The sequence below is a fragment of the Rhopalosiphum padi genome, chromosome 4, assembly GCF_020882245.1.
Source record: "Rhopalosiphum padi isolate XX-2018 chromosome 4, ASM2088224v1, whole genome shotgun sequence".
In the NCBI taxonomy this organism is placed as follows: domain Eukaryota; kingdom Metazoa; phylum Arthropoda; class Insecta; order Hemiptera; family Aphididae; genus Rhopalosiphum; species Rhopalosiphum padi.
In genome coordinates, this window is record NC_083600.1 from 6478661 (window position 1) to 6506439 (window position 27779).

The 27779-nt window shown below is 28.6% G+C and overlaps 1 protein-coding gene across 1 annotated transcript; it reads right to left on the bottom strand.

Annotated features, from left to right (window-relative positions):
* Positions 1-428: 428 nt before the first annotated feature.
* LOC132929947 (nucleoside diphosphate-linked moiety X motif 6) lies at positions 429-27741 on the bottom strand. The gene is made up of 6 exons (XM_060995597.1): positions 27332-27741; positions 27052-27164; positions 6309-6403; positions 4374-4578; positions 3114-3313; positions 429-1133 (listed from the first exon to the last, which is right to left on the bottom strand). Exons 1-6 carry the CDS (start codon positions 27373-27375, stop codon positions 942-944), a joined length of 849 nt encoding a protein of 282 aa, XP_060851580.1. The 5' UTR covers positions 27376-27741; the 3' UTR covers positions 429-941.
* Between the last annotated feature and the right edge of the window lie 38 nt (positions 27742-27779).

Genomic DNA, 27779 nt, shown 5'->3' on the forward strand with positions numbered 1-27779 from the left:
ACACGCACCTGTATACAGATTTGCATACGATATATGATAAGACGTTCGTTTCGCATACACACAACACACACACAGTATTATTATTATTATTATTGTTATAAAACGGATGTTTCGGAATTCGCAACGTCGAACGTATCTATAGCAAACCGCGTGTTGTGCGATGCGAAAACCATATAAGAGCGAATAGCGATACACTGCAGTAATCGGATATAATATTATTTATATATATTATTACGTTTTTACACGTGTACCTATATATAATGATAATGTTACGTAGATACCTCTAATCGTACAAAGGTGATTTGTATTTTGTTCACAATCATTGAGTGTGCGCCAATAAATTAGGTCGGCATCATATTATTATAATGATATGTATGTGGTATAGATGTAATCGATAATATTAAAACAAAAACAAAATTACGCGGAACTCTTTCAGCTCTTTCTACAGTTATTCAGTATATTTTACTCGTATATCGCCAATTTACAGTATACTATAAATTATATTATAATATGAATATGACACGTGTATATTACGTATATAATGATATTGTTTTAAAAAATTGAAATCGCGCTGCGCACCGTTTTTGACAGAAAAAATATTTTATTTACACGAGAACAAACACATACAGCAACGACACACAGATTACAAACAGCCCAACGGCGTAATATATATATACATAATATAATATGTACTACACATGATTATAATAATAACATTATGTATTTACGTGTGCCGTAATTATTTTTGGCCGTTTGTCTGCTATATAGTATCGCGCAGCATTACACCTAATTTGAAACTACAATAAAAATAATCAACAATAATAACAGTATAAACAATATTATGTATTATATAATCCTACACAAACGACACCAAATAACATAGGCGTGTAATGTACACCTAATAACGTATTGAAAACAATTGTTTCCGCTATGATGTGCGCTCAAACATCATCTGCACCAGAACTTGTCGGTCCGCTGTACGATGCGGCGTAGCTGATAAATTCTTTATTGGTAAATTGATGAATTGCTTTATTCGCTTTCATCGTGATGCCATTTTTAGAATTTTCTAAAAACGTTTTGACGAAAAAACGGCTGTGTTCGCCAACATCTGGACTCGTTATAAAGTCTTCGCACTAAAGAAAAGGGACAAAAAAATAAATAAAATAAGAAAACAATAATAACACGGAGTCACGGAGATATCTACTGTTTACGAAACACGACAAGAATATGTAATTTATATTATTGGATTTTTAGGTGTGACTCTTGTACGATGAATTTATTAGCCCGTGTAGTACATACACCTATATATATTACAATCATCCAGAGTCTTTATTGTACGATTTCTCCTTGATATCAATGAGAAATAAATTTAATTGGTTGACAGCGTTTTGATATAAGTACACAAATGATCCAAAATCACAATGATCGTCATTTATATTCACTTTTATCACGAACTGTTAATTCGTTAATTCGTTACAAATACTAATATAGTCTTTTTAATATAAATCAGAGTAAAAATATTACCTACAGATACAATAATTATAATTTAAATGTTGAATTGCACAAGTAGTACTTATTAAGTATAATATATTTCATTTCATTGTACAAAATCGTAGGCTTTTATTTTTATCAGATTCTTATTTAAAATTTAAAAACAGCTTTCGCATTGTGTAGTTAATATTATCGAAATGTACACACGAAGATTAATTAATTTAAACATAATTACTTTAATAGAATTATTTAACCACTGTATAGTTTTTTTCTTTATTTTATAAATATACGGATCGTTTAAAATATATTATTGTTTGAATTTGAAATCATATTGTCTTCGACCTATAGATTTATGTTAAGTTTTAATAAAACTAGCTATCAAACGCAATTGATAAGCTATAATTTATTTTAAACAGATTAAATTTAAAATTTAAGTTTAAAACAGAAGGACGAAACTATCATAAATTGTCTTTGAAAAAGGGTATATACATTCACAACATACAATATTATCTTATAGCTAAATATGATCCACTCGTATTATGTAAATCATTACTAAGTGGATAAGCATAATATTTTAATTGATTGCAAAACATAAAAACATATGTAAAGAATCAAACTCTGCAAAAGTTGTAAAAATAACTAGGTACAACAATACTACCAAATCTATTATTTTACATCAAGTACATATATTCATCCATCTCTCTCTTTTTTTTTTTTTTAAAGGAGTACAATTATAAAATTTTTGTAAGTTAAGCGTATATTGTAAAAAATAGAATTCAACCGAGTAAATAAGACATATAGACGTAGATGATGATGTTATTTAGATAAATGAAAAAAATAATTTGAATTGTTTGAATAAAGAATGTTTTAATATTATTTCAATAAATAAAGTTTTATGCAGCCGTATATGCTATAGTACTGACTGCTGAGTAGATAAATAATAACATGGCTGTGTGATCCTCATTGAAATGATATATATATATATATATATAATTATAATTTATATCATTTATAAATATAGATAGAATTATTGATAGATAAACGAATATTTGTTTTTCATTTAAATAATATTAAACCAATATGAAAACTTAAAATTTATCTAAATCGAAATGTCATTCTGCGTTTGTACTTTATAGGCAATTAAAAACAATTTCGATTAGATACCGCTATTTTAATTTAAAAGAATTGCGTTTGTATAAAAACAATTTAGTAATATTTGTTTTTTTTTTTTTTTTTAGTTTTGCAGTAAAAGTTTTTACGTTCATTAAAATTGTATACCGGAATATTCGTCTGAGTACCTATCTACTACCTACCCTTAAAACTTCGTACATCTCTTGAAATATCGACTTTTGGAATAATACTTTTTTTTAGTATTCAACATAAAGGGATTATGCCCGTCGAAGCAATCTAAAGTTAGAGATAACGAGCCAATGGGAAGTGTTAATTTGATAGATTAACATCTGCGAGATTATAGGTGATTCAATTGTCGGAAGGGACCAGGAGGGTTATTAAAAAGTGTCATAAATCTGCTGCACAAGGGAGTCACGGGCTTAATGACGTCATTTTTTTTATTTGATTTTTTTTTAAGCATTCCCTTCGAAGGTAAAACAATTCTAAATTACCTTCATCCATTTAGCCTCTGATATCTCTTTATCAATCACAATGTCGAAAGTTAACGGTCGCAAGTTTGTGACGAAATACATATCAGCACAATCGAAACTCCCACTTAAAACGTGCCTGAACGCCACTAAAGATACGAATTCGGCTCTGATGCCCGTCTCTTCAAATACTTCTCTAACAGCAGCTTCGCCAATATTTTCTCCTTGAAAAATAAAAATAAATAGTTTATACGACGTACCTTTAATATGAAACAAAAAAATGTATATATCCACATGAGTTCGATTAGCTATTTATATATCTTACGTGCAATTACGTATATTATATTATATTAAATTATATTATATAAATAATAGGTATATGTTACTATATACATAATTATTATTTATACTTATACACGACATGGTAACAAATAGGCGGACAATAATAATTATTATTATCCGCAGTGATATTATCGAACATTCAACATGTATGCTTGCGTGTTACTTTATCCTTATGCATAGTGTACGAAAATAGAAATGCGAATTATTAATATTATTGCAGTGTACTCTAAATTATAACATGCGTGTAAATATGACGGGTCACCAGTATATTTTACAAAAAAACTAAAATATCGGGTTTCCGGTTTTGTAAAATAATAACATGAACACTGTACACTGATCATTAGAGGCCATATCACAGAATTTTGTTGGAATATTAAAAATAAAAATGATAACGGATTATAGTGAATATACCAAATATTTTTTCGTTCCAATATTATGTCAGAGCTATTAAACCGCCCTTTTGATGCACGGATAAAGTACCAAGGACTGCTCGGACAATCGTAAAAACAAATTTATTATACTCATGAAATTGTCATAACTATGCATTTTTAGAAACATATCATTGCTAAATTAGAACAAAAATAAGTAAAACCGCGGTTTGACGACAAGCGTACTCAGTTGATTACATTTTAATTGTGTGTAATGAACGAAAAAAATTTTAAGGTATGAAATAGCTTCAAACACGAAATTAATGACCATTATTTTAATAACCTGTTAAATAGTTACGGAATATTTTTTTTACCGGAAAATCAGTTTTATTTCACTTTTATACTTTCACTGACTAATTTTTAATTTTTTTAGTCATATAATTACCATTTGTGTTTTTTTTAATTACACTAAGGATTACCTCATAAATATGTAAACGCATAGGTATATATATATTATGTGAATACGAACCAACCGTGGGGATAATAAAACCTTATTAAAGTATAGAATGCTTACCAGGATTTACATAACCTCCGGGCAATTTCCAAAATGGAATGCTATGCTCTTTGACGACTAACAAATGATCGTCGCGTATCACTAGACCTCCTGCGCCCGTGTACGTATGAGGGGAGTCAACCGTAGATGTGCTTTCACCCCTTAAACGTTTGTACATCCACAGTTCGTTACCGTCCGGTGATGTTCTGTGAAACAGGAAATTGTTCTAGAACCAAACACAATATATTTTATTATGTACACGTGTGGTTGGAAATCCTAAAAGCCAAACAAAACGTTAATATGTTATGTAGGACTTAGAAATGTGTCAAAACACAAAGCCCAGCAAGTTTCAGAAGTATTACCTTTTCAATATAAAATGACATGTTGTATAGAATTTCAGTTATATTGTTATTATTTTTCTTTTTCATAAACATTCGAGAAATAAACAGTGACGAGATATTTACGACGCAAAAAACATATAATAGAATATTGTCATTCACAACAAGTTTTTGATGATAAATTAATCTTGTAACATTTCTCGAGTTTGGTATTATAGAATTTGATATTCGTATTTGATCAGTTTTGAAGTCAAGACTTTTTTGTTTAATTTGATTTTTAAATTTAAATGAATAATTGAATTATAGGTTAATATTATGTTTGATATAATACGAGTATATACCTACACTAAATAATGTAATAATTCGATTCAAATTTACAATATTTAATACTTACAAATTTTTTTAGAAGGATATTATTTTAATTTTTAGCAGTAGGTAAGTCAATTTTGTATTAAAAATGTTATATTTAAATGCAAAAAAAACATAGTGAGTAGGTTTTATTTCATAAAATTGTATAACTAAGTTATTAATTATTAAATAAAGTATCTATACAATTAATATTGAGAGATTCAAAAATATAATATTCATAAATTGAATTTACCTAAGTAAAAAATATTATTTAATTCTTTAAAAAAAAAACCTAAATCTAATAACTATTTATAAGTAATCAACGAAGAGAATAGTTTACTTGTTTCACGGAACCAAAAGTTATAAAAGTAATTTTATCCTCAACTTTAAGTTTACCAGGAAAGTAAATTTTAATTTTACCCATACAGTATTCTCAAAAGTTGTGAGGCATTGTCTTTAACTAAAGTTTTTCATGGCTGAACGATTATAAATGATTAAAAGGGTCTTAGTAGATAACATACTACTGTTTTATTTACCATATTAAATTCTGAATATAATTTTAAAAATAATTATAAATGCAACTTGGAAAGTATAACGATTTTTTAAATATTTGCCGAAAACAATTTAAAAACTTAATAATCTTACTATGAGCTGGCATTAAAAAAAAAACAACAAATAAATCGTTGTTGAAGGCTTTATATTATATTTAGCAATATGTACCGCTAGTACCTATACCTATATAATTTGAACACAATATATCTGAATATTAAATGCACGTTTAATTTTTGATACAAATAATATTATTCGAATTTAATCATCATTCGTTGTGATAAGACATTTACATGTATATATACTGGTATTTTATATATTATGGTTGTATAAAGCGAACCTAAGTAGATTTATTAACATAATATGGATAGCTGATTATTTAAGATATTATATTATAATTTAATTAATCTAAGATAGTATATTATATTATAATGGATAATATTAATTGTTTCATTTTTAGTATTGGTTATAGGTTATTCAAAGTTCAAACAAGGGTAACTTAGTTATATATATTTTAAAATAATCTTATTCGTATTTTGGAGTGCTCAAGATTATTGAGTGGCTGAGTGAGAGTTTAAGGGATTATTATGTTTGTAGAAAGTAAAATAAGGTTAAACCTGGTCGTTTCATTTAACTATTATAATTTATATTCAATCCAACTCTTTATAGAGTTTAGCCTCCCAATGCACACTTTAGAATAGTATTGTTAAGGACTTCTTACCTTGGCCAATTCTGAAATCCAATGCGCATGCTGGCGAGCTATCCGGAACCACACCAAGTGCACCTGTTCATCCGCCGACCATTTAATTAGAGATCCTGCGGAAAATAATGGTTTTTTGAAAACGTGTTAAACACAAGTTCCGAAGAACGTGATCGGGCCCCATATGGCGGCAACGACCGTTATGAGAGGAGGGTGAGTGGCTTAGTGTAAAAAAAAAAATAACAACAACAATACTGAAGGGGGTGAAGTTCAATTTCAGGGGCTGCGTCATGTTGTGGCGTGGAAAGTAGATAGAGGAAAGGGGAAAAGTGAGTGAGAGAGGTAGTTGGAGAGAACGAAATGGAGGGAGGATTAATGTAGAGTACAGAATCCCCAGGGTATATATGAGCACACGCTCACGTGGCCCAGGGAATAAATCACAGATTAACTTGAAGGTTCGCATTCAAATTTATGTCGATGGATTGTAGTGGTGTAAGGGAAATATGGCTAAAAAAAAAATAAATAAAATTTTTTATACAAGCACTGCATATATGCGTGTATAAATGTACATTATATTCTGTTGTAAATCTGTTTTTAGCAAAAAGTTTTTTCAGTACGTGGGGAGGGGGAAAATCTCGATGCCGATTATGTACAAGTTAGTGAAGTTTTAGTTGGCTGTTAAAAATATGTTAGCATGAATATCATAAACTGTATCATTGTCAGTTTTTCGAATAATGACAACCTTCCTTAACGGTATAATGTTTATTTTTCAAACTAGACTAATAGCTCAACATACTGGCAACTCGTCAAAAACGACAAGTCTTAATCGTCGTTTCACTTGCAGAGGATTTGTACGTAATTAACAGATTTATCATCAAACGGCTTTATAAAAAATAAACATATGGCATACAGAAGCAGACAAATTGCCGATTTTATAGTACATTTATTGAGATACACAAAACTACAAAGCGTTAAAAAAAAAATAATAACAAATGTTTCCGGTTGTGTGTTTACGAATAATGTATCGTTTTTTGTTGTCGCTATTTTTAGTCAACATGTCTGTTTAATTATTTCAAAATTGTTTTATCGATTTGTGTTTTAATTAGTTAACCGTTACTGCAGATCAATGTGTTTTTGACACATTGTTTGATATTAAATTGCGGTGTACCTACTATAACCGAATTAAAATATTTTGTTGTTGACAGCAGTACAAGGTATATATCAAACTATAACACATAATACACAAACGAGTTATACGTAACAGTTACCGGTTAACCCACACCAAAACATTTGATTTGTGTCACGTCAGTACGTCATTATGTTAGTGGACAGAAATATTAAGCGTGAAAAACAGTAAATCGGGAAATAAGATCAATGGTTATTTTATATTCGCCGGTTGATGATAATGAACAAACAGCGGTGATGTAATGAAATTCGCCAAAAATAAACAATTCATATTATTTATTTTATGTTTTAAAATTAAAAAAATAAATAAAAGAATTTAATCATGCATAGCTTTTGTAAATAATTGGATTATCATATTATAATAGTGCCTACCTCTAGTAGCTGTAATTCCTAAATGACCTAAATCAATATTTAACAAGTTAAATAAAATAATATTTACGAACGTCTGCTATTCTACAAGTTTATTGTATTATTATTTATTTGGAATTTAGTGTAGGATTTCATTAGTTTTAGTAGTTAGTTTTACTTAATATATACGAGTATTTCTCCAACCGTTGGCTATATATATTATTCTGTATATATTAATATTTTATTTTTAAAAATATCGTATTATAATTGTAAGTAGTGACTGTATTAATATAATAAAACTTACAACGAGTAAGCTTAAAAAAAAATGACTGGTCATTTAAAAGTTTGATATATAAAAAAAGGAATAATAGTGACATTTTTATAACTGACCGTAATTAAACGCAGCTATTGAATTAAAAATACTGTTTGTTTCCACTTTCTAGTTGAACTTAAAAAAAGAGGGTGGCATTTCGGAACATTAATTTCACTGTTGGGCACTTGTCTTGCTTATCTCGCTTCAGTCGCGTGGAAATTGCATTTAGGATAGGTCACTTGGTTGGTGTGTTGTCTTTTTAAATCCGAAAACGATTAATCATCGAATTCTAAAAACAATTCTAGACAGAGCTTTTAGTGTTGTATGGGTTGCAGCCCATGAATTGTGTGGTTTTTATTTTATCGCAAAGTAATGAGAAATTTAAAATTTCGACACACTACCCAGAGTATAATCTTTGTTCAATTTCCGGTCGGTTGAATATAGGTTTTACCGGAGTTTTAAATTTAGTCTATACTATCTAAAGCACAAAAAAATAATAATAATAAACATATCAAAGATAAGCCAATAGCTTTCTTGGTATGCTCAGTATTTAAATACAAATACGCGACTGCCTTGTACATATCTTTTATATCAACGTTTTTGTATTTACAATGTTAAAAGTATAATGGGTAAATGTTTTATATTAGAATAGCTTTTGAAACCAAGCATAGGTCAAAGAACTTTGTAAAAAAATAATGTAAGGTATATTATTTTTTTATAAACGCCTACTGGCCTACCGCTGACGTGTTTTTGACATTCAATATTACTTTTGATTTTCATCGCATTTAACACATATTGCCCAACGTTTTTTTCTAGTCGAATTTTCGTAATGTAAAACTATTATATCACGTGACCACGTGGGGTGTACACGGTCTACATAATATGGGATGTATATACGCGTTTTTTCTATCAAAACATTTTGTTTCTAAATTTCTCTCAAACGTCAAAACCATAACCTAAAATAACAGTGTCCAAAAAATGTATAGTTGTTTTGAAATATATGGCTTAAGACATTTATGTCAAAAATTATTTAACTTTATCGTTTTCAAAAAAAAAAAAATTACATAGGTATAATAAGTATTAAATGACTGGTTTAATAATATGTTTTACTTGGCTTGGTTTGAATGATTCACCATAATTTTAGTAATAAGATAAAAATAAAAGTACATACTACTATATAGTTTAGTTAGTTTACATAGAACTGTTCAGTATCATGAGGTAATCTTAAATGCGATCAAAAATATTTGTGGTTGATACGTTTAATAATACTTTAGATAGGTACATAAATTAAAAATGTACATGTATAATATAACATATATATATATATATATATATATATATATATACACTATACACATAGGTTTTAGTTTTTAATGGAAAAAATAAAAGTAATTTAATCATAAACAATTGTTGTACTTGTGGACTAAGCTCTTGAAACATTTCCCAATCCCAATTAATTCATCAGAAGTCAAAGCCTTCAATTACAGTAGCCGCGCCGTTGGCATTTTTCATTACTCTACTCTGATTATTATTATTATTATTATTATGGGTCTGGGTGGTAAATGGTAATAAACCCGTGTGAAAATTGTGAACGAGCCCGTGTGCACGAGTGTGAATTAAAAATGTTCTGGTCCTGGTTACCACATATGGAACACGAGATTCAACTAAAACACTAATTTTCAGGGTCCGTAAGTATTATGCCAATATCAGAACGGACGCGGTGCACATATTGTACATAATATTTCTATGCATTCAGATTACACGAAAAATAAAATATTTTAATGAAACGAGAGACGGAAATTTACATAATTTTATCAAAATATCCGACAGGTTATTCAGTAGGTATAATGTATACTATTCGCGGAGTGAGCGGTATTGAGCGCGGAGAGATTACTCATCCGGACGTAACCACTTTAGGGCGGGAATGCATTTGAGAGGGTTGCGGCGTTTAATCAAATTTGCAGCGAATGGCGATATCTCCTCATTTTTACAACACTAAAAATTATATAATACATAATATACCTATAGTTTTATATTCCAGAACTTAATATGATATTATTATGTGTTCGGTATATAACCAACATATTATATAATTATTATACGGCATACCCGGGACATAAATTCGATATATTGCGTGTTAATTTTTGTTATAGTAATCACGTCATTTTTATTAGAATATGTTTATAACATTTTCTTGATTAAAATATTTAATCTTTTGTATTTTAGCAATTCGACTAATAATACGAATTCTAATTATGAAATGAAATGAAACAAACAAAATAATCATAATCAAACTTTTTAAACAATCGACTATTGTCATAATATACTAATAATAATAATAATATTAAGTTTTGAATTGCGACGAAAGGCAGCCCAATGTAAAGTATTGAAAATCGATTCTTAAGCAATAGTTTATTTGAAAAATAAATAAAAGACTTTTGAGCTTGAAAAATAACCGCAGGAAAAGTAGTTTTATATTGTCAACCAGACTACAGTAAATAGTTCAAGAAAATTGTTTTAGTTTGCTCTCATTTTGGAGATAAAATTACGATTTAAAAATGTGATTTCAATAATCGAAAACGGAAAAAATCCTAAAAATGTATAGGAAGGTATATAATGTTTTTATATATTATATTATATACCAGTTTGAGCGACAAGAAAACAGTCGTGAAAAGTCATCCGTACATAATATCGATGACCCGCATAAGGGAAAAACCATTACGAAGTCTATACGGACACTTCAAATGTATAACTATTGTATATTTTGTAATCGCATTAGGTGCTGCGTTGTATGTATTATAAATTTATAATATATTAAACACACGTTTGATATACGTTTATTCCACGTATACGTAAGATTTCGAGCGAGATTGGCATAATAATAATAACCGTATAATATAGGTACATGTTATTATATAGCAGAAGAGGCTTTTCTCGCCGGATCGTCGCATATACTGCAGTATTATTCGACGGCTGTGTATTAAATATTTGTAGTTATGCGGAAACCGTGGCAGCGTCGATGACAGCGTTTTTGTGGATCGGATACGGTTCAAGCGCGGCGGTGCCGCGGGCGACTTATTCGTGAAACGCCTCATCGTAAAGCTCGCTCGGCGACGGGTGTGTGGTGGGGGGGGGGACGTGTTAGCCGTGGGCGTCAGCAGAGGCGCGCATAATCTTGGCCGCGGTTAATAGATCGACAGTGTTTATTGACACTAGCCAATATATATATATATACATAGAATGTATATGTACCTATACAGAGTGATCTGTATAAACCACCGTGACTACACTAATTTTCTAAGTAAATTGTTTTGTTTTTATGCGGTTTGAAGTATTAATAAGTTAAAACCCTATATTTTCAACATCATCTGCAGGGTTTTTAATTTTATCTCATGACCGTCCTATATATATTTTTAATTTTATAATCGAAATTAAAATTCGTTTTTAAAGCATTTTGATGTATTATAAATATCGAATATTGAAAATCATTTATTTTGTTGATAAGCGTTTAAAGTTTAGATGAACAGCGAGTAAAATAATAAGCCGGATGTACGCTAACGTTACGTAAGGTTAGATAAAAGTTGTGGTCGCTAACCCATTACTGACTTGAAATGATTATCAATAAAAATATAATATTATTCTCATCTAATATTCGATATTTATGCATAAACAGTTTTTAGAAAAATATCCTGTTTATAGTAGATTATAGTTAAATTAAAAATATAAAAAAATATTAAAAGCCTAAAAATATGCTATAAGTATGAAAAGAAAACCTAAGTTATTAATATAAATTTAAAAATAGTATACAAAATAAAATGTAGCGTTACAAATTGGTACTTTGAGTTGTATAAAAAAATATATTCAAAAACATAAAAATTTAGAGAAAATTGTTGAGATGCGATTTAAAGAGATGACACCGTATTGTATGAGTGTACCGTAGTCAGTATATATACTATAATATGCATATACGTGTCGGTGTGCCTTAGTGTGTATAACGTGTGAATACAGGGATTGCCGTTGGGGAGGGGGTGCAGCTTTTAACCCACCTATGTTTGTTCTAGTTAATAATTTAAGCATCCGCTCGGTGGCGTCGGTCACAGGACGCTTTAAAATAAACGTTATTGCGGCAGCGGCTCGTGAGAGCATATTATTATTATGGTTGTATATATTATAATAATAATAATAATAATAATAATACACACGAGTAAAACGCGCACAGCGTTAAATTTTCAACGACACTTTCAGCGCGATCGACGACGCATAATAATTATAAAATATACGTATAATAATTAAATAATATCGTAAAACGAGTTGATATATAATATCGTGTTACGGCTGCAGTTACTCGTAGTTACGACCAACGTCACGTCAACGCTGCCGAAAAGCGTGTGTGCGAGTGTACGGTGCAGCGAGCAGCACCGTGGTCGCACCTACCTCATCCGCTGTACAATATTATGCTCGCGCGGTCCAAAGTCAGATCGATAGGGCGTCTCTGGGGAGCCTTCCTATAGTGTAAGAGAAAAAAAAACACTCCTGAATTATATTTATGAAGTCTGGGAATAACCCGATTACGCGCGCCCGGAGCACTTTCGCGCGGTCCAAATTGCTTTTTCCCATCAAACCAATCAACAGCCGTCCGTGAATCGTAATTTTTCGGCTATTAAACAATACGCGTGAAGACAACGACGGTGAAAAAAAAAATGGTAATTGTTTTAAGTTTTCTGCGGTGAAATCACTAACGTGGGTGTTGTATACCTACAGACATTTTTTTTTTTTTGACCACCCGGTGTCACCGCGATGGTTGAAAAATGAAAATATTATAGTTGGCCAAAAATCGTTTTTATGTATTTTTAAATATTTCAATTTTAAATTGTAAAAATATTTGTAAATTATTTTTGGGAAACTGCCCAGACGAACACGAGTAAAATAAAACTTTATTCATTGGTACTGTATAATGTCTGTATGTAGGTATATACCACAAAGTATGCATATGATTATTTAATGCATGGTATTTTCATAGTGAAATCACATAGTTTACCAATTGGATGCCAAATTAGAAAAAAAGCACTCATGCCATAAACTATAAGGATATACAAGAATATATAATGAAAATCAGTCCATTATCTGATTTGAATAGTTCTATAACTATTACAATTGGGTCACTACAATATTTTAGTGTTAATGTTAATGATTTACAACAAAAGTCAGTAACTTATATAAGTATAAACTTAGAAATTAAAGTAAAAAAAAAAAACAACAATTATTTACTAAGAGAAACGATAGTTTCTCAATCAATAATATAATACACGATATATGCATCCATTTCTTTAAAATCTATGTATATTATATGGAATAAAAAATGTTGGAATTTTTATGTTTAAGTAAATATAATTTCCATAGCAACTAAAAAAAAAAATTTTTCCAAAAATTGTATACAAATTATAGACTAAAGTTATTATGAGTTATGAAGCTATACATGGTTAGTATTTGTCAATAATCAATTAAATGTTATATATATATATTTTTTTTTTAAAGTTAAATAATATATAATTGCAAAATGAGTTCCATCTAGTTGGACAGTGATATTTAAGAGGTCAATCTAATACATTATGTATAATTTGTAATTATGATAAATACCGTACATTTAATTTTAAAAAAATGTTAAAAAATAAAAACGAAAGTCTAGTTCAAAGTATATAGGTTTGTTGAATCAAATATGGCACGATAAAATTATATTTTGAAATACTTGATTAACTTCAACACAGATTAAAAATAATCACGATACAAAATATAGTTGTAGCCTATAGTAAACTAAGATACGCGTATCTTGGATACTGACCATCCTGCATGTATGGGACTGTATTAGAAAAATATAAATTTTTTTATATTATTTATAGTGATTTTATACCTTGTGTTTATCTTCTTGTATTATATACGTACTTATTACTATAGAGACACAAATATACAAGTATAAATATTATAAAACAATAAATTTATATTTTTCTAATAAAGCGTAATACAGGGATGGTCAGTAATTTTTTAATGCATAATAGCATAACAAATTGTTAATTTGAATTAATCGCGAAAATATTAATTAAATAATATTCACTAACATATTATAAATAGATTATTTTAAAAGATATTTATAAAAACTATAATTTCAGCCAAGCAACTATTTTCATTTTTCTGTCGTTAAGCCACTCTCAGGCACAGTAATTATTATTGTAAGTTCATAAAATATTTTGTATATTATAACAGTGTAGAGGTAGAGTGGTGTTCACGAAGGGCGACAATGAATTTTACGCACGGCATTACACTCGCTGCACAAACCACACACACACGCTGTCTTCGAAATAACCCTACACACTCTCGATATTATTATTATACTATTTTCAACATAGTTTCGGAAATGTATAAGGGCGAAAGACATTAAACTTAGCCGGCGCGATAGTGTCGTGTACTCTGCAATATACCGTAAGTTATGCAATTTAAACACCCCAATTTCTAAAGTTGGAAATTATTATTATAATAATAAGGAAACGCTACCTATACGGGGGTTGTCGTATATTGCTGCATGTTTACAGTATGTACCGGGTGATTAATTTATATGGATAAGCTGTTATATTTCTCATGTCAATTTTTGGGTTTCCAAAAAAAATGTTCTTTATAATATAAAATGTCTGAAGCAATGTAGTAGAACTAGCAATGACAAGACGTTTTTTTATATAAAAAAAAATTTACCGTATGACAATCTATATTTTAAATTTCTATAATACAAAATACTGTGTTATAAATTAATTGAATGTATAAATAGATTTTTATGAATATACATAATATTTAAATTTTAGAGGTTTAGACGAACAGCGAGTAAAATGGCAAGGGCAGGATACCCCGTTCAAATTATGGTCCACTACTCCTCCATACATCACAACTTGTTGTACACCATGTAACAATATTTAGCTTTCGTGTCGCTTGTTAAATTGATCACTCTGTATGTAAGACTTATATATCATATCGTATACATGAGTCATGATATATATAGCCGATACAGGTATCGTCGGCGGGGACTACTGGCGCGTAAATAATATCGTTGTCTAATGCCTTGATGAACCAGCTATAGTGTACTATAACTTCCAAGTACGTACGTACCTACCTATATATTATGTATATGCAGGGTACCTACGCGCGTTGTTCAAAGTCATTCAACAATCGAGGGCTGTCGTTCGACACGGGTTACGTTACGTCATCGTATGCGTCCCGTAATAAAGACAGACGGAAAATAAAATATATAAATAGAATGTATAACTGCAGCTGTATATAAGACGGCTGTAATTTGTTATTGTCTTGTAAGATAGAATATCGAAATGAATTAAATCATTTTAAGTACCTACAATACCTATAATATTATTATACGTATACAATCCCGAGTCCTCGTGTATACCAGTACGATTTAGTTTTCAGACTCCGCTGTGTTAATGCAATATAACTTTGTGCGAAATGTCCCGTATCTTTATTATTCGAAATTAACAACTGTCGAGAAGATTTAACGCATACGTCCGAGTTGTGACGACAATTTATTAGTGTATACCTACTCACGAATGGGAAAACGTCTGAAATCTACTTTCCACGCTGATAAGATTAAAGCTTCGTAGTTGGCATATTTTTAATTGTATCATTCATTTCAACTTGCAAATAGTATCGATTTATATTTAAGTTTGCTCTGGAATTTTTCACTGGCAATGGTAACACGAGGAATGTATATATTACTCAATTTTCTTTTTCGGGCTGCAAATATGGGTACAATGTATACATACAATAAAAGTATACACACTCTAACGAATTCTTAAATCTTATATTTATTATTTACATACACTTCAATTTTCAGACGACCATTATTATGTAACCAGAACGAGTGTGCGATTGACAAATACACACGATCACTCTAAATAACGGTATTTGTTTTTCACTACCTATTTTATATCAGATATATATTGTTATGTAACTAATTGGAATACATATATTTATACATTGTAAGTATACTATAGAGTTCTAGTCGACTGCAAACTGCTGTCAATATATATATAAAAAAAAAACAATGCGAATATTAAAGATGGGTATATTTTATTTTTATATGTAGCTATATGGGTACAATCTCTAAATGGAAATCATATGATAATTATTGTCTTAAATGTATTGCCATTGCAATAAATATATATATTAGGTACATATTAAACTTTTTAATAGTAAACACAATTTTAAAAGATACTCAATAATATGTGACAATGCACAGTTGGCATTATTTCGCGACACGACACATGGACACGACGTCACAACAACATAGATATTAACATAAATATAAAAAAAGGAGATTTTTTCAAATTCTAGGCACACATTAATACAATAAGAAATAGTATTCAAAGTTAACAGTTTCATCCGGAAGCTGCACTTTTAACAGTTCGTTGTTTAGTTTTCTAAAAAATGTGTAACTGTTGTGTGCGTAGAAAAACCGAGAAAGAGAACTTTGATTATAGAGATTACATCACCGTTGAACATATAACCTAGGGGAGTGATCGAAGACGAAATAGATAGATGTGTTAACAAGGGTTACAGTGTATAATAGTAAAGAGGGTGCCTACAAAACACAAAACAGAATGCAATGGTGAGAATAAGAGGGTCGGGTCCCTCAAATAAATGGGAAGTAGCAAAAGCATATAATTACTTTTTTTTTTATGAAGTACTATAACTCAACGCAAGTATTATACCTACTACAATTTTAAAACTACATGTGTACTTTATTTCTGCCTACTGTCTCTGCAGTATAATTGGAATGTAATAATTAAAATGAGCACCAAAACAGTTTTGGTTTATACATACAAAAATGTATATTATTTGCTGTAGATTGACACGTACAATATACGTAGTTCATCGTGAATTCGTAATTCACAGTAAACAAAGAATACCGCACAAATATTTAAATTTCAAATCTAAATTAACATCGTAGTTTTTTAATAAAAACGGACTTTTTATTTACTTTAAGGAAGGTAAATATAACAACGGTTAAAAAGTGATAAATTATTTAATGTTTCATTAAGAATGATTTGTAAAATTGTATAAAAATGTATAAAACCTAAAAGCAAAACCAATGCATTAAACAAAAATAGTATTCAAAGCTATTATTGATTAACTTCGAGTATTCTACTAAAATATGTACTTACGCCTATTATTAATTAAAAAACTATAAAATTAAACATAAAATAATTTTTATGAATTTATGATTAATTGTAAGTCAAAATACCTATACGTTTTTAGTTTTTATAGCTTATTACGTCAGTTTTTAATTTTTGTCCATTTGAAATTTATGAAAAATATTTCATTGGTAATAATTTTAACATTTTAACGAAGTATTAGGTAAGCTTTCTCTGGTGGAAAGAAAACATTATTTTTTTCTGCTATGATATAATATCGTATAGGAATAATAATAATAATAATTGAATATAAACCGTATATTATATTTAAAACATTGGAATTGTATAATGTATTTGAATATGAAATATTTGAAATTTATATTATTCATTGGTAATATACTATAATATTTAGTATTTAAAACGAAAACAGTTAATGTTTAATAGTGTTCAATACAAAACGGATAAAAAAATAAAAATAAAATAATTCAGGAATTATTCATAGAGCTTATCAAATGCATATTTGAACGGTTTTATTGTATAGGTATGTATGTGCACGTTTAAGTGCATCATATTTCATATTTGTTAAGTGCTGAAAGTCTAATTATTTTCAATATACACAGTAGGTACATTAAAGTGCTGCACGTTATGCATGTAACGTATATGTCCCTATATGTATATTTATATTATTACGATGTTAAGTACTTTCGTTATAGTTATTCATTTTAACTATATCATAGTTATGAATAACTAATACGATATTACACAGATAAAAATAAATCTTTTAAATTTCATAAAATTAAAATACAAATAATACATAATTATTTTAATTCAAATAAATTTGTTCTTGCTATTTTAATAATCTGAATCATTATAAATTTTATTTTAAAATGTATCTATAAAAATAAGATCAGTTTAGAAAATTAAATATCCTATACTATTATTATATTATATTTATAGCTTTATGAGTTTGATATTTTAAATATAATTTTTATATAATGATGAGAATAAATAATATTTTGATAACTATATCATAGTAAAATTTTATATTTATGACAAAAAATGTATTTATTGCAATTTTTCAAAAATGATTTAATAAATTTAATAAATAATTGATGAAAACGTGAAGCTTAATTTTTAGTTTGTATTCTTTTTTAAATGAAAATATAATTATCAAAATTAATTTTATAAAAAATGGATTACAAATTTTTCATTATTTATTATTTTTTTCGTTTAAGGTAATCAAATAAACTCAACTTATTATCAAAAAATAATGACAGGTAAAAATTATGGAGCTCTCATTCTACCTAAAATAGTGGTTACGTGTTTTGTACACAAAATAAAACCAAGATCATTGCTAAATCGATACATTTTTCGATTTTGTGTGATGTCTGAGTCTGAATTCTTCAATATTAATAAAAACTTTAAATAAATACACTATCAACATTCCATAAATATTTTCCACCCATGACCATGAAAATCCCATTTCCATATATGATGGATTGCTTATGTACAAAATAATAGTTGCGTTTAATGTATTTTGGTTGAATTTAAAATACACGAGACTTACATATCATATAGCACATTTGCATAAAGATGCAAACAGAGATTTATAAACGTTCAAAGGAAATGGAAAATGGCAATGTTTTAAGGGAAATGGATGGGAATGGTCAATCTATTGCAAAAACGGATTACTTCCATATAATTTATTCAAGTTAATTATAACACCATTAAACATTATTTGTTTTTAACTTTAAAAAATATATGTATTAGTTACTGGTTATAGGCATGCTGCTACCCACAGTTGTTGTAATCTTATATACAGTAGAAAATAAAAATAAAAATAAAAGTCTACGAACTGAACGACTGTTTTCAAATTAAACATATTAAATATAATAACCCGGGTTCAGCATTTTATATACATGTTTAGATAGAAAATGTGAAAAATCTTATTTAATACAATTTTGTTTTGTGATGTCTGGATTCTAAATTCAAAATGTTTATGGTCTTGTGGAGGATATTTTGATTTTTTCTATGTATTACTATTATAAAGATTGTTGTTTTTATTGCATATTTTAAATAATTTATTTTTAGAAATCATATGATTTTTAAATATAATGATCAAACTAATATTTTAATTTTTGACTTTAATCATTTTGAAAATTTAAAAAAATTAAGTAGGTACTTATTAAAGATATACCTACTATAAAAAAAATTTTCTGTTTTTTTTTTTCACTTCTGAAATTTTTAACTAGGTAAGGTTAAAACATGTTTAATTGCCATTTTAAAATTGTATTATAGATTAATGATTATAATAGTTATTATTGATGCGCAAATGCAATTAAAATATTAAAACTTTTTTAATTGTGTATTTTATATATTTTAGCCCGTCCTAACTGATTATAAGTTACATTAAAAAAAAATATACATATAGAAGTATTTTACTTTTGACTTTTCAAAGTATCAACTAGATCCAATTGCCTATCAGAAACTACTTTTAAAGTTGAAAATCGAAGTATTTTTATTTCTCCAAAAGGCAAAATAGAAAGAAAAAAAGCAATTCATTTTAAAATCAATGCATTTATTGCTTCGCTCTGAATTAAATTCTACTACGAAATATGAAAATTATGTACATAAATAAAACACCTTACAAGTAATAATGTTAGTTTATAATTTAATTTAGAAAATTTTAATGTAAAATGCATTATATTATATAAAAACGAACTTGGGTATTAATATTTATAGTCCTCAGAAGAATATAATAAATTATTACTTATTAGTTATTATTAATTATTTACTTACGAATTACGATAATAAATTATATGTAATGTTATCTCATTTCAACTCCAGCGAAACAATACTTAGTTAACATTTATAAATTTAATTTACTGCTATAATATCCATAATAATATCATGATAATAAAATCATATTATAATATATTAAAAATTAATTATACAACTTTTTAATTTATTAATACAATCATATAATTATCTCAATACCTATAATTTACGATAAATTTTTGTACAAAACAGTTTTTGTAAGATATAAAACTAATTATTGAAAAAAATTTAAATGGTCATATTTAAAACTGTAAATATCTATTATCTATTATACGTCTTAACAGTTATATTATTTTAAAAGTAGTAATAGTTGTTGTAGTAGTTATTAAATTTAATTTTAAAAAGGGGAAAGTAGATAACCAATAACCACTCTGCTGTACAGTAGATGTCGAGTATATAGGTATCTATAATCATCGATCAAAATGTAAATTATTTTAATAGTATATATTTAGATTAATTTATCATAGCATATTATATTAATATTAAATTTTGAGACAATACCGATTTCCCGTAAAATGGTGTGAATGGGTTCTTAGTATAAATAATCTATAGCATATTATTATACTGTAATAATTAAAAATTTTAAAAATTCCATCATGTCTACAAGACTACAAAATATAATGATAAACAAAAAAGTTTCAAATAATTGTACATAGGAAGAAGCAATTATGTACAAATTTAAACTTTAGACAGTTATAAATTATATTTGTGGGATTAAGCACAATTATTTTTTTAATTCCAGTATTAACAACTTTGTATTAATTTTTAAACTCTTTGACCAAGTAAAATTTTATTGACATTTATACAGAAAATATTTTTTTGTTTTTATAAAATATTTATGCAATTAAAAATAAGTGCAATAAGTATATATTATATAATATATGAGGTTGAAAAAACATAATTGGGGTTGCGTGAATTTAAGAGCCAAACCTTTGACATTTAGCTTGGGGTTAAAAAAAAAAATTTAAATATTTCAAATGTTTATAAATAACTCGAAAAATATTCTAAAATGTATACCATATAAATGTATACCTATTTATTTTTGTGTTTCCCAATAATTATTAATAGTACTGGGATTTTTTATTTTTGAGTAAAGTATCAACTGAATTAATTTTCAAATCATAAAATATATTGAAGTTGAAAAATTCAAGCATTTTTTCACTATAAAAAGTATCTTCAGATAAAAAAAAACACAAACATCATTGTAGAATCAATACATTCATCGTTTCGCTTAGAATCTAAAATGTCTACATGCTACATCTATGTTATATAAAATACAACAATCGACAAATCTAACCAAACATACGGGGTATTCAATTATTTATTAGATATTTTTCTATCAGATTTAATTCAATTGGGTTTAGGAGCAAAAATATTTGTGTGGTTAGAGAACTAATTTCTGTTCTCTGAAAGCTTTTCATTCCAGTAGGTTTATCTAAAGAAGTATAGACGGTCTTCAGATTGACGTTTAAACATATTGCCTGTAAGCTTTGGAAAGTTTACCAAATAGTTAGAGTACTTAAGACTAAACCCTCGATAGAATCTAACGGAAGAAAATGTTAAGGTTCTAAAAAGATTTAGAACCTTCTTATAGAATATAAGTAAAGCTTTTTCCAAATAAATTCAATGATACTTTTCAATTACAGTTTTAACAGAACGTATTTTGCCTTTGTAAGTATAACGATAACGTATATTAAAAAACAAGTCGAGTGATTAATAAAGTAAATACTATAGTACTGAGTATCTACGTATTGAGTGTTATACTAATTATTCTAACTTACAACTCTTAAAAATGTTTTACAAATTTGTTGACGATTTTAAAAATCTTAGTTGATTTGAAAAAAATATTCTGATTGCTTAATGTCAAAACTGCAGAACACTTAACTTTGAATATACAAATTAAATTTATATTCATTTATAATTTCAGATTATTAATTTAATTAAAACAGCTTTTAATTTATATTTTATTAGACATATATATATATACGAAAATATGAAATTCAAGATTGAACGTAATAAAATTAAAATAACTTTAATGTAATTTTTTTCTACTTTTGTGTAAAATTCAATTTAGAAATTATATTGGATGGATATGAATGAAATTGAAACAACTACTGAACGTCGAAGTTTTCAAGAAAATATTTATTTATGTTCTCATGTAATAGAAACATTGACTGATCAAAAAAATTGTAATGAAATTTGAAAAACTTTTTTAGTAAAATAAGGTGATAGAATTGAGTTGAGCTTGATTGCAATAGCACATTGAAATTTTTTTTATATATTAACGAAATACAACATCGAACAAGCTATATACACACATTAAATAAATACATATATATATTTCTTTATAAACTTTTTCAATCCTTGAATCAGAAGAAGGTTTATTGATTTAAATTATTTAATACAAGAATATTTTTCTAATGCTTTATTATTATTATTTATTAATAACAAATAACAAAATAAGTTACCATCATTATTGATTATATATTTGTATTTATATATAAATATATGATATTCTTATCAGCTATAAAACGTTTAAACTTCCGGTGATATTTATATTCTCGCAGTCTCGTAGTTTTAATCTTATATTTCTTTAAGTAATACATAAAATACAAATATACCTACGCGTTAAAAAATCAGTAAAATTATTAAACTGGAAAACTCAAATAACTGTGAAACATATTTAAAATAAATTTCCAGTTATTACTTGATACTTATTTTACTTATTTGTAAGTATATTTAAGGGACCATTGATTGATTGATCAAATTTTTTATTATTATTACATTTATGTAACAACTATTATATTCTTATACATGTAATTAATACACGGCTATTTCAATAACTATAATTTCTAGATCTCTATCATTTGATAATATATTTATATTAAAATTTAAAAAACTGAAATGTACATCATTTAATAAATAACGGCTATACTCGGTAAGCAACAACCTGTTAAAAAAATATTTTTGAGATTTAAAATAAATGTGTATAAGTGTAATACATTATAAAAATATTAACTCTTAAAAAAAAGGTTATTCTAAGAATTTTAAAAACATATATAGTTACATATAAGTTAAACCTACTAAATGATCATAGATATAGTATAAACAGGAATAATGTTTATGTTGATGTTTAAGAGCTGTTTAAATGTTTAATTAATGCGAGCAGTAGATTATCAGAACCTTGAATATTTAATAGAATTTATGCGATATATATAATATGGAAAAATGAAAAATAATTTATTAATTATATTATATTATACAGTATTATAGAGAAAAATATTTTATAATTATAAAGATAAAGTATATTTAAGAAATTTTTACGTTTCATAGAGGTACGAACAATTATTCTAAATGAACAACAATAGAATATTTTTAATATTTATGAATTATATCTAATGATATAGTATTCAATATTATAATAATAATGCTATAATGTCAATACAAAAAAATAATTGTATAATTTAAAACTCATTTAAAATTATACCTATAGTACCTACTTTATTTTTCAAGTATTTGAATTGTAATGAACGAATTAAAAATGTAAATATTATACCTACCCACTTTATTAGTGGTATAGCCACGGGGAGGGGGTAGTGGGCCATGGCACTCCCATTGGCCGTATCAACGTATTTACTTATTTATATAGGTAGTTTATTTTATACATTTGAAAAACTTGCTATGGATTAATGCTTTTAATTTTTATTAATTTGTTTGATAGTTATCTTATTTTTATAGTTATAAATTATTATTGTTCATTGTTGAGTACCTATATATATATATTTAATATTTTGTCTTAGCCTCCCCCTCTCCATTTTAAAATATTGGCAACGCCATTGTACTTTTTAATATTATATAAATGTATTATTATGACCAAAAAATTTGTATCTGATAATATTTTTTTGAATGTCTGATTGAGCACTTCTATAATAAAGTCAAATATTAGAAAAATAATAATATATAAATAAAGATGTGTACATATTATATACATTATATACTCTTTAAAATGTTATTTTTATTAATCTCTTGGCCCACTTATAATTTTGATAAATTGACCTAATGAAAAATATGAATATTGATAATACATCTCTATACCATACAAAATTACACATAGGCGTATTTTACTCTTTTGTATAATATATTTATTTTATTTACATAGTTAAATGTTATAATTACTCGTAGTCATGAAATGACACATCGTGTTAATAAGTTATTTATTATATTAGACGATTTAAATATGTTATGTTGTATAAATAATTAAACATTAATCATGTCTAATAGCATGGTTATTAAAATGTTATCAATAGTCGGACAAACATAGAGCCAGCGAAATGATCGAATATTTTACTATTCGAGGCTATATCATACATATAGGAATTATATTCCATATACCTAACAAACTTATAAGAATCATAATTATGTATTTATCTTAGTTATTAAATATTTAATTACAATATAACTACATGTAATCAGCATTAGTATATTTATATCAGTGATCGGCTGCTATTATATTTATACATAGTACTAAATATGTATAAAGTATTAGATATTCATAAATTGTATGATTCAGAATGGAGATTTGGGAGGGGCCACTTATTTAAAACTTCACATAAATATTTCATTATATTTTTGATCATAAAAAGTATCACATATCATGAAATATCAATAAATTTTTGAATAATATATTCTATAGAAATTAAATACAATTTTAATAAAAACCCATCGGTATGCCGGTATTGGTCAATTATTGAATTATTAAGTTTTTTTGAAAAAATAGGGAAATGTGTTTGTATGACTGAAAAGAAAGTATGACCCATTGGCCCTTGATCTAGTTGATCTCTTTTCTGGACCCATTCCTAGGTATATAGTGCCATATGTCATGTTCACAACTTCGTTATTATATGTTATTATAGAATAGCTACCAAAGTACCAACTTATTAATTCTATATTTGTCTCTATCAAAAAATATTAAATATATGTTTAGTGAAAATATTAATTATTTTAGACATATTACCTATATATTCTAGTATTGATACAACATACAAATATATATCTATAATTTGTATTATACATTAGAGTATTAGACATTATATAGTTTTGATAGATAATTTATATAATTATAATTTATAATATTGTATGTGTAATATGTATATAGTCTACATAATACAGTATATTATGTAACACGGTAACGTAAGTGATAATAAAAAGGTAATTTATTTAAGCTTCAACATTATATTATGACAAGAAACAACTTGAACTATGGTCAACACTCAACATACATATTATTACCTATATCGCACGATTAGTATTATATATTATTTCTTGACAGAATTAAATTGTAGGTATACATAAAAACAAATAGGATACATTTTGATAAATAAATTAAATAATATCCATCAAGCATATTACAAATAGTTGGTATTGATAGTTGATACCTAATCTAATAACATTTTTTACGTTTTTTCACCACTGTGTGTAAAAAGAGAAAACTAGTTTTTAGTCCATAGCGATTTCGATATTATTAAGCCGAATTCCTCCAGGGAAAAAAATCATTACGTTTTAATAACCGTTTCAGGTATAACGCGCAAGAATAATATATTAAACATTTGCATACCTTATAATAACTACACTGGCAGCTGCCATCTGCTATATGTATACATATATACATAGGTATTACCACAATATTGCGGAATGCCATTTTAAATGGACACGTGTTGGTAAAAAATTATTAAGGGTCATCAGGATTAATAATTTCCGGACGTTTATGTTACCGATTCGTAATGTTTTGACGTCGTTACGAATCCAAGAGGAAAAAAAATAAAACGGGAATGAAAAAGTACACGAATTACGAGTGACTTTTGAACCATATGGTGCGCGGGAGGTATAGGTATATAACAGTACGCGTCAAAGACGGTCTTCGTTGAAATAAACACACACACACACACGCGCGCGCAGCATCTCGACCGCGCTGCGAAGCGCAGTTACAATAATATACACATAGTATATACCGGGTGTTTCACCGTGTTTGTCTTCGAACCCAAACTTAAACATTTGATTAATGAAAATTCGGTAGTTTGACATTTAAAATGCATGTACATAAGTTACAACTTTATAAAGTGGCTAACTCATATTTTTACGAAACGCAAAAACAAAATGTTTAAAAGTTGTTTTTTCTTCGTGTTAAAACAAATAACTATTATATGAAAAAATGTAATAAATGTGAATCTACAACAGTATTACAGTAATAACTTATTAAGTAATGATTCGTAAAATATAAAACTATGAAAATGCATTGACACCCGAAGGGGGTAACACAGTGAAACACCCTGTATGCACAATAGTACAATACTATGAATTATTATTATTTCCTATATCATGCGTATGTGTGTGTTAGCAGAGAGACTGGCGAGAGATGACGAGCGCGCGGGCGCCGCCACTAATGCCGTTTCTCGAGTACGCGCACGCGGTGCCACCAACCGAACCGGTTCGCGGTCGCCGGCGAGACGGCGACCGTGTCCCGAGCCCGACGACGACGATGCGCGACACGAGTACACGACCGTTTTGACTTTGACACACACGTCACGTTACGTTACGCTCGACCGCGTCGGTTTCCCGGCACAAAATAATATAACGGCCGTCGCGTCGTCGCCTGCAAATATTGGTGACGCGCGTGCCGGTTCGGGAAACGGTCAGCATCGTGTTGGTAGCCGCCGTAACGCAGTGTCTGCAATTTACGGCACCGCCAAACGGTTTGAACCGGACGTACAATCACTATTCTGTGTAAACATAACACATAATATAGGGCTGCGGCATGCGACCGCGTTTGGGAACCAATGGCGGCGGTCCGAACGCGACGCGACGTCCTTGAAACAATATAAAAAATGCAAAAAATTACTCGCAAGCTTGGGACCGAATTCCGTCGATTTCTCTTGTTCCGTGGCGGCTACGGTGGATTTGACGACGACGCCTCTGTGTCTGTCCACCTGACCGGCGAACGTGGACATTTTTCTGCGAAAACGAAAAAAAATCAAGTCATACAGAATCGAAAGACAATAAATCGGAAAAATATAATCATATCGTAGTATAAATAATGTCGTCGTTTCCTTTCCCTCCTACCCCGCTACCCCTAAAAGCCGTACACCGCCCGCCCATATATAAGTATTTCGCGTAGGTACCTGACGGCCGCGTACAACGACAGCGGTGGTTGTCTGGAAACCATGTAAGCAGCGCGTCGTCGGCCGCGGTGCGCGAGTCTGTGCACGTTTTAACCTGTTGCCCGCGTGCAAAAAGGGACGTCGGCTGCGGCGGCGGCGGCGGTGGCGGAGATCAGGAAGACCGAACGAACAGACGCGCGGCAAGCGAGAGGGACAGACGGCGATGAGAGAGACGGCGAGCGAGAGCGCGACGCCGGGAGAGAAAAAAGACGGGTGGTGCGACGGAGACGGAGCGCGTGTATAATATACAGTGTAGATGCGTAAAAAAAATAAGGAAAGAATGTGGTGCCGGGTACGTCGAACGAACGTGGGTGGGGGGCCGGAGACGGCGGTGATGTGGTGGGGCGAGCGGCGGCGGCGGCGGCGGTTGCCGGTTGCAACAGCGCCGCCGACTGGTCGATAAAGCTGA

Bases quoted from the DNA above. Each gene is read 5' to 3' on its own strand.
- LOC132929947 (XM_060995597.1), bottom strand. From the start codon at position 27,375: ATGGTTTCCAGACAACCACCGCTGTCGTTGTACGCGGCCGTCAG. The intron at 27,165-27,331 runs GTACCTACGCGA...TCGTTTTCGCAG, and splicing joins TCGTTGTACGCGGCCGTCAG to AAAAATGTCCACGTTCGCCG. The intron at 4,579-6,308 runs GTAAGAAGTCCT...GTTTGGTTCTAG, and splicing joins GGATTTCAGAATTGGCCAAG to AACAATTTCCTGTTTCACAG.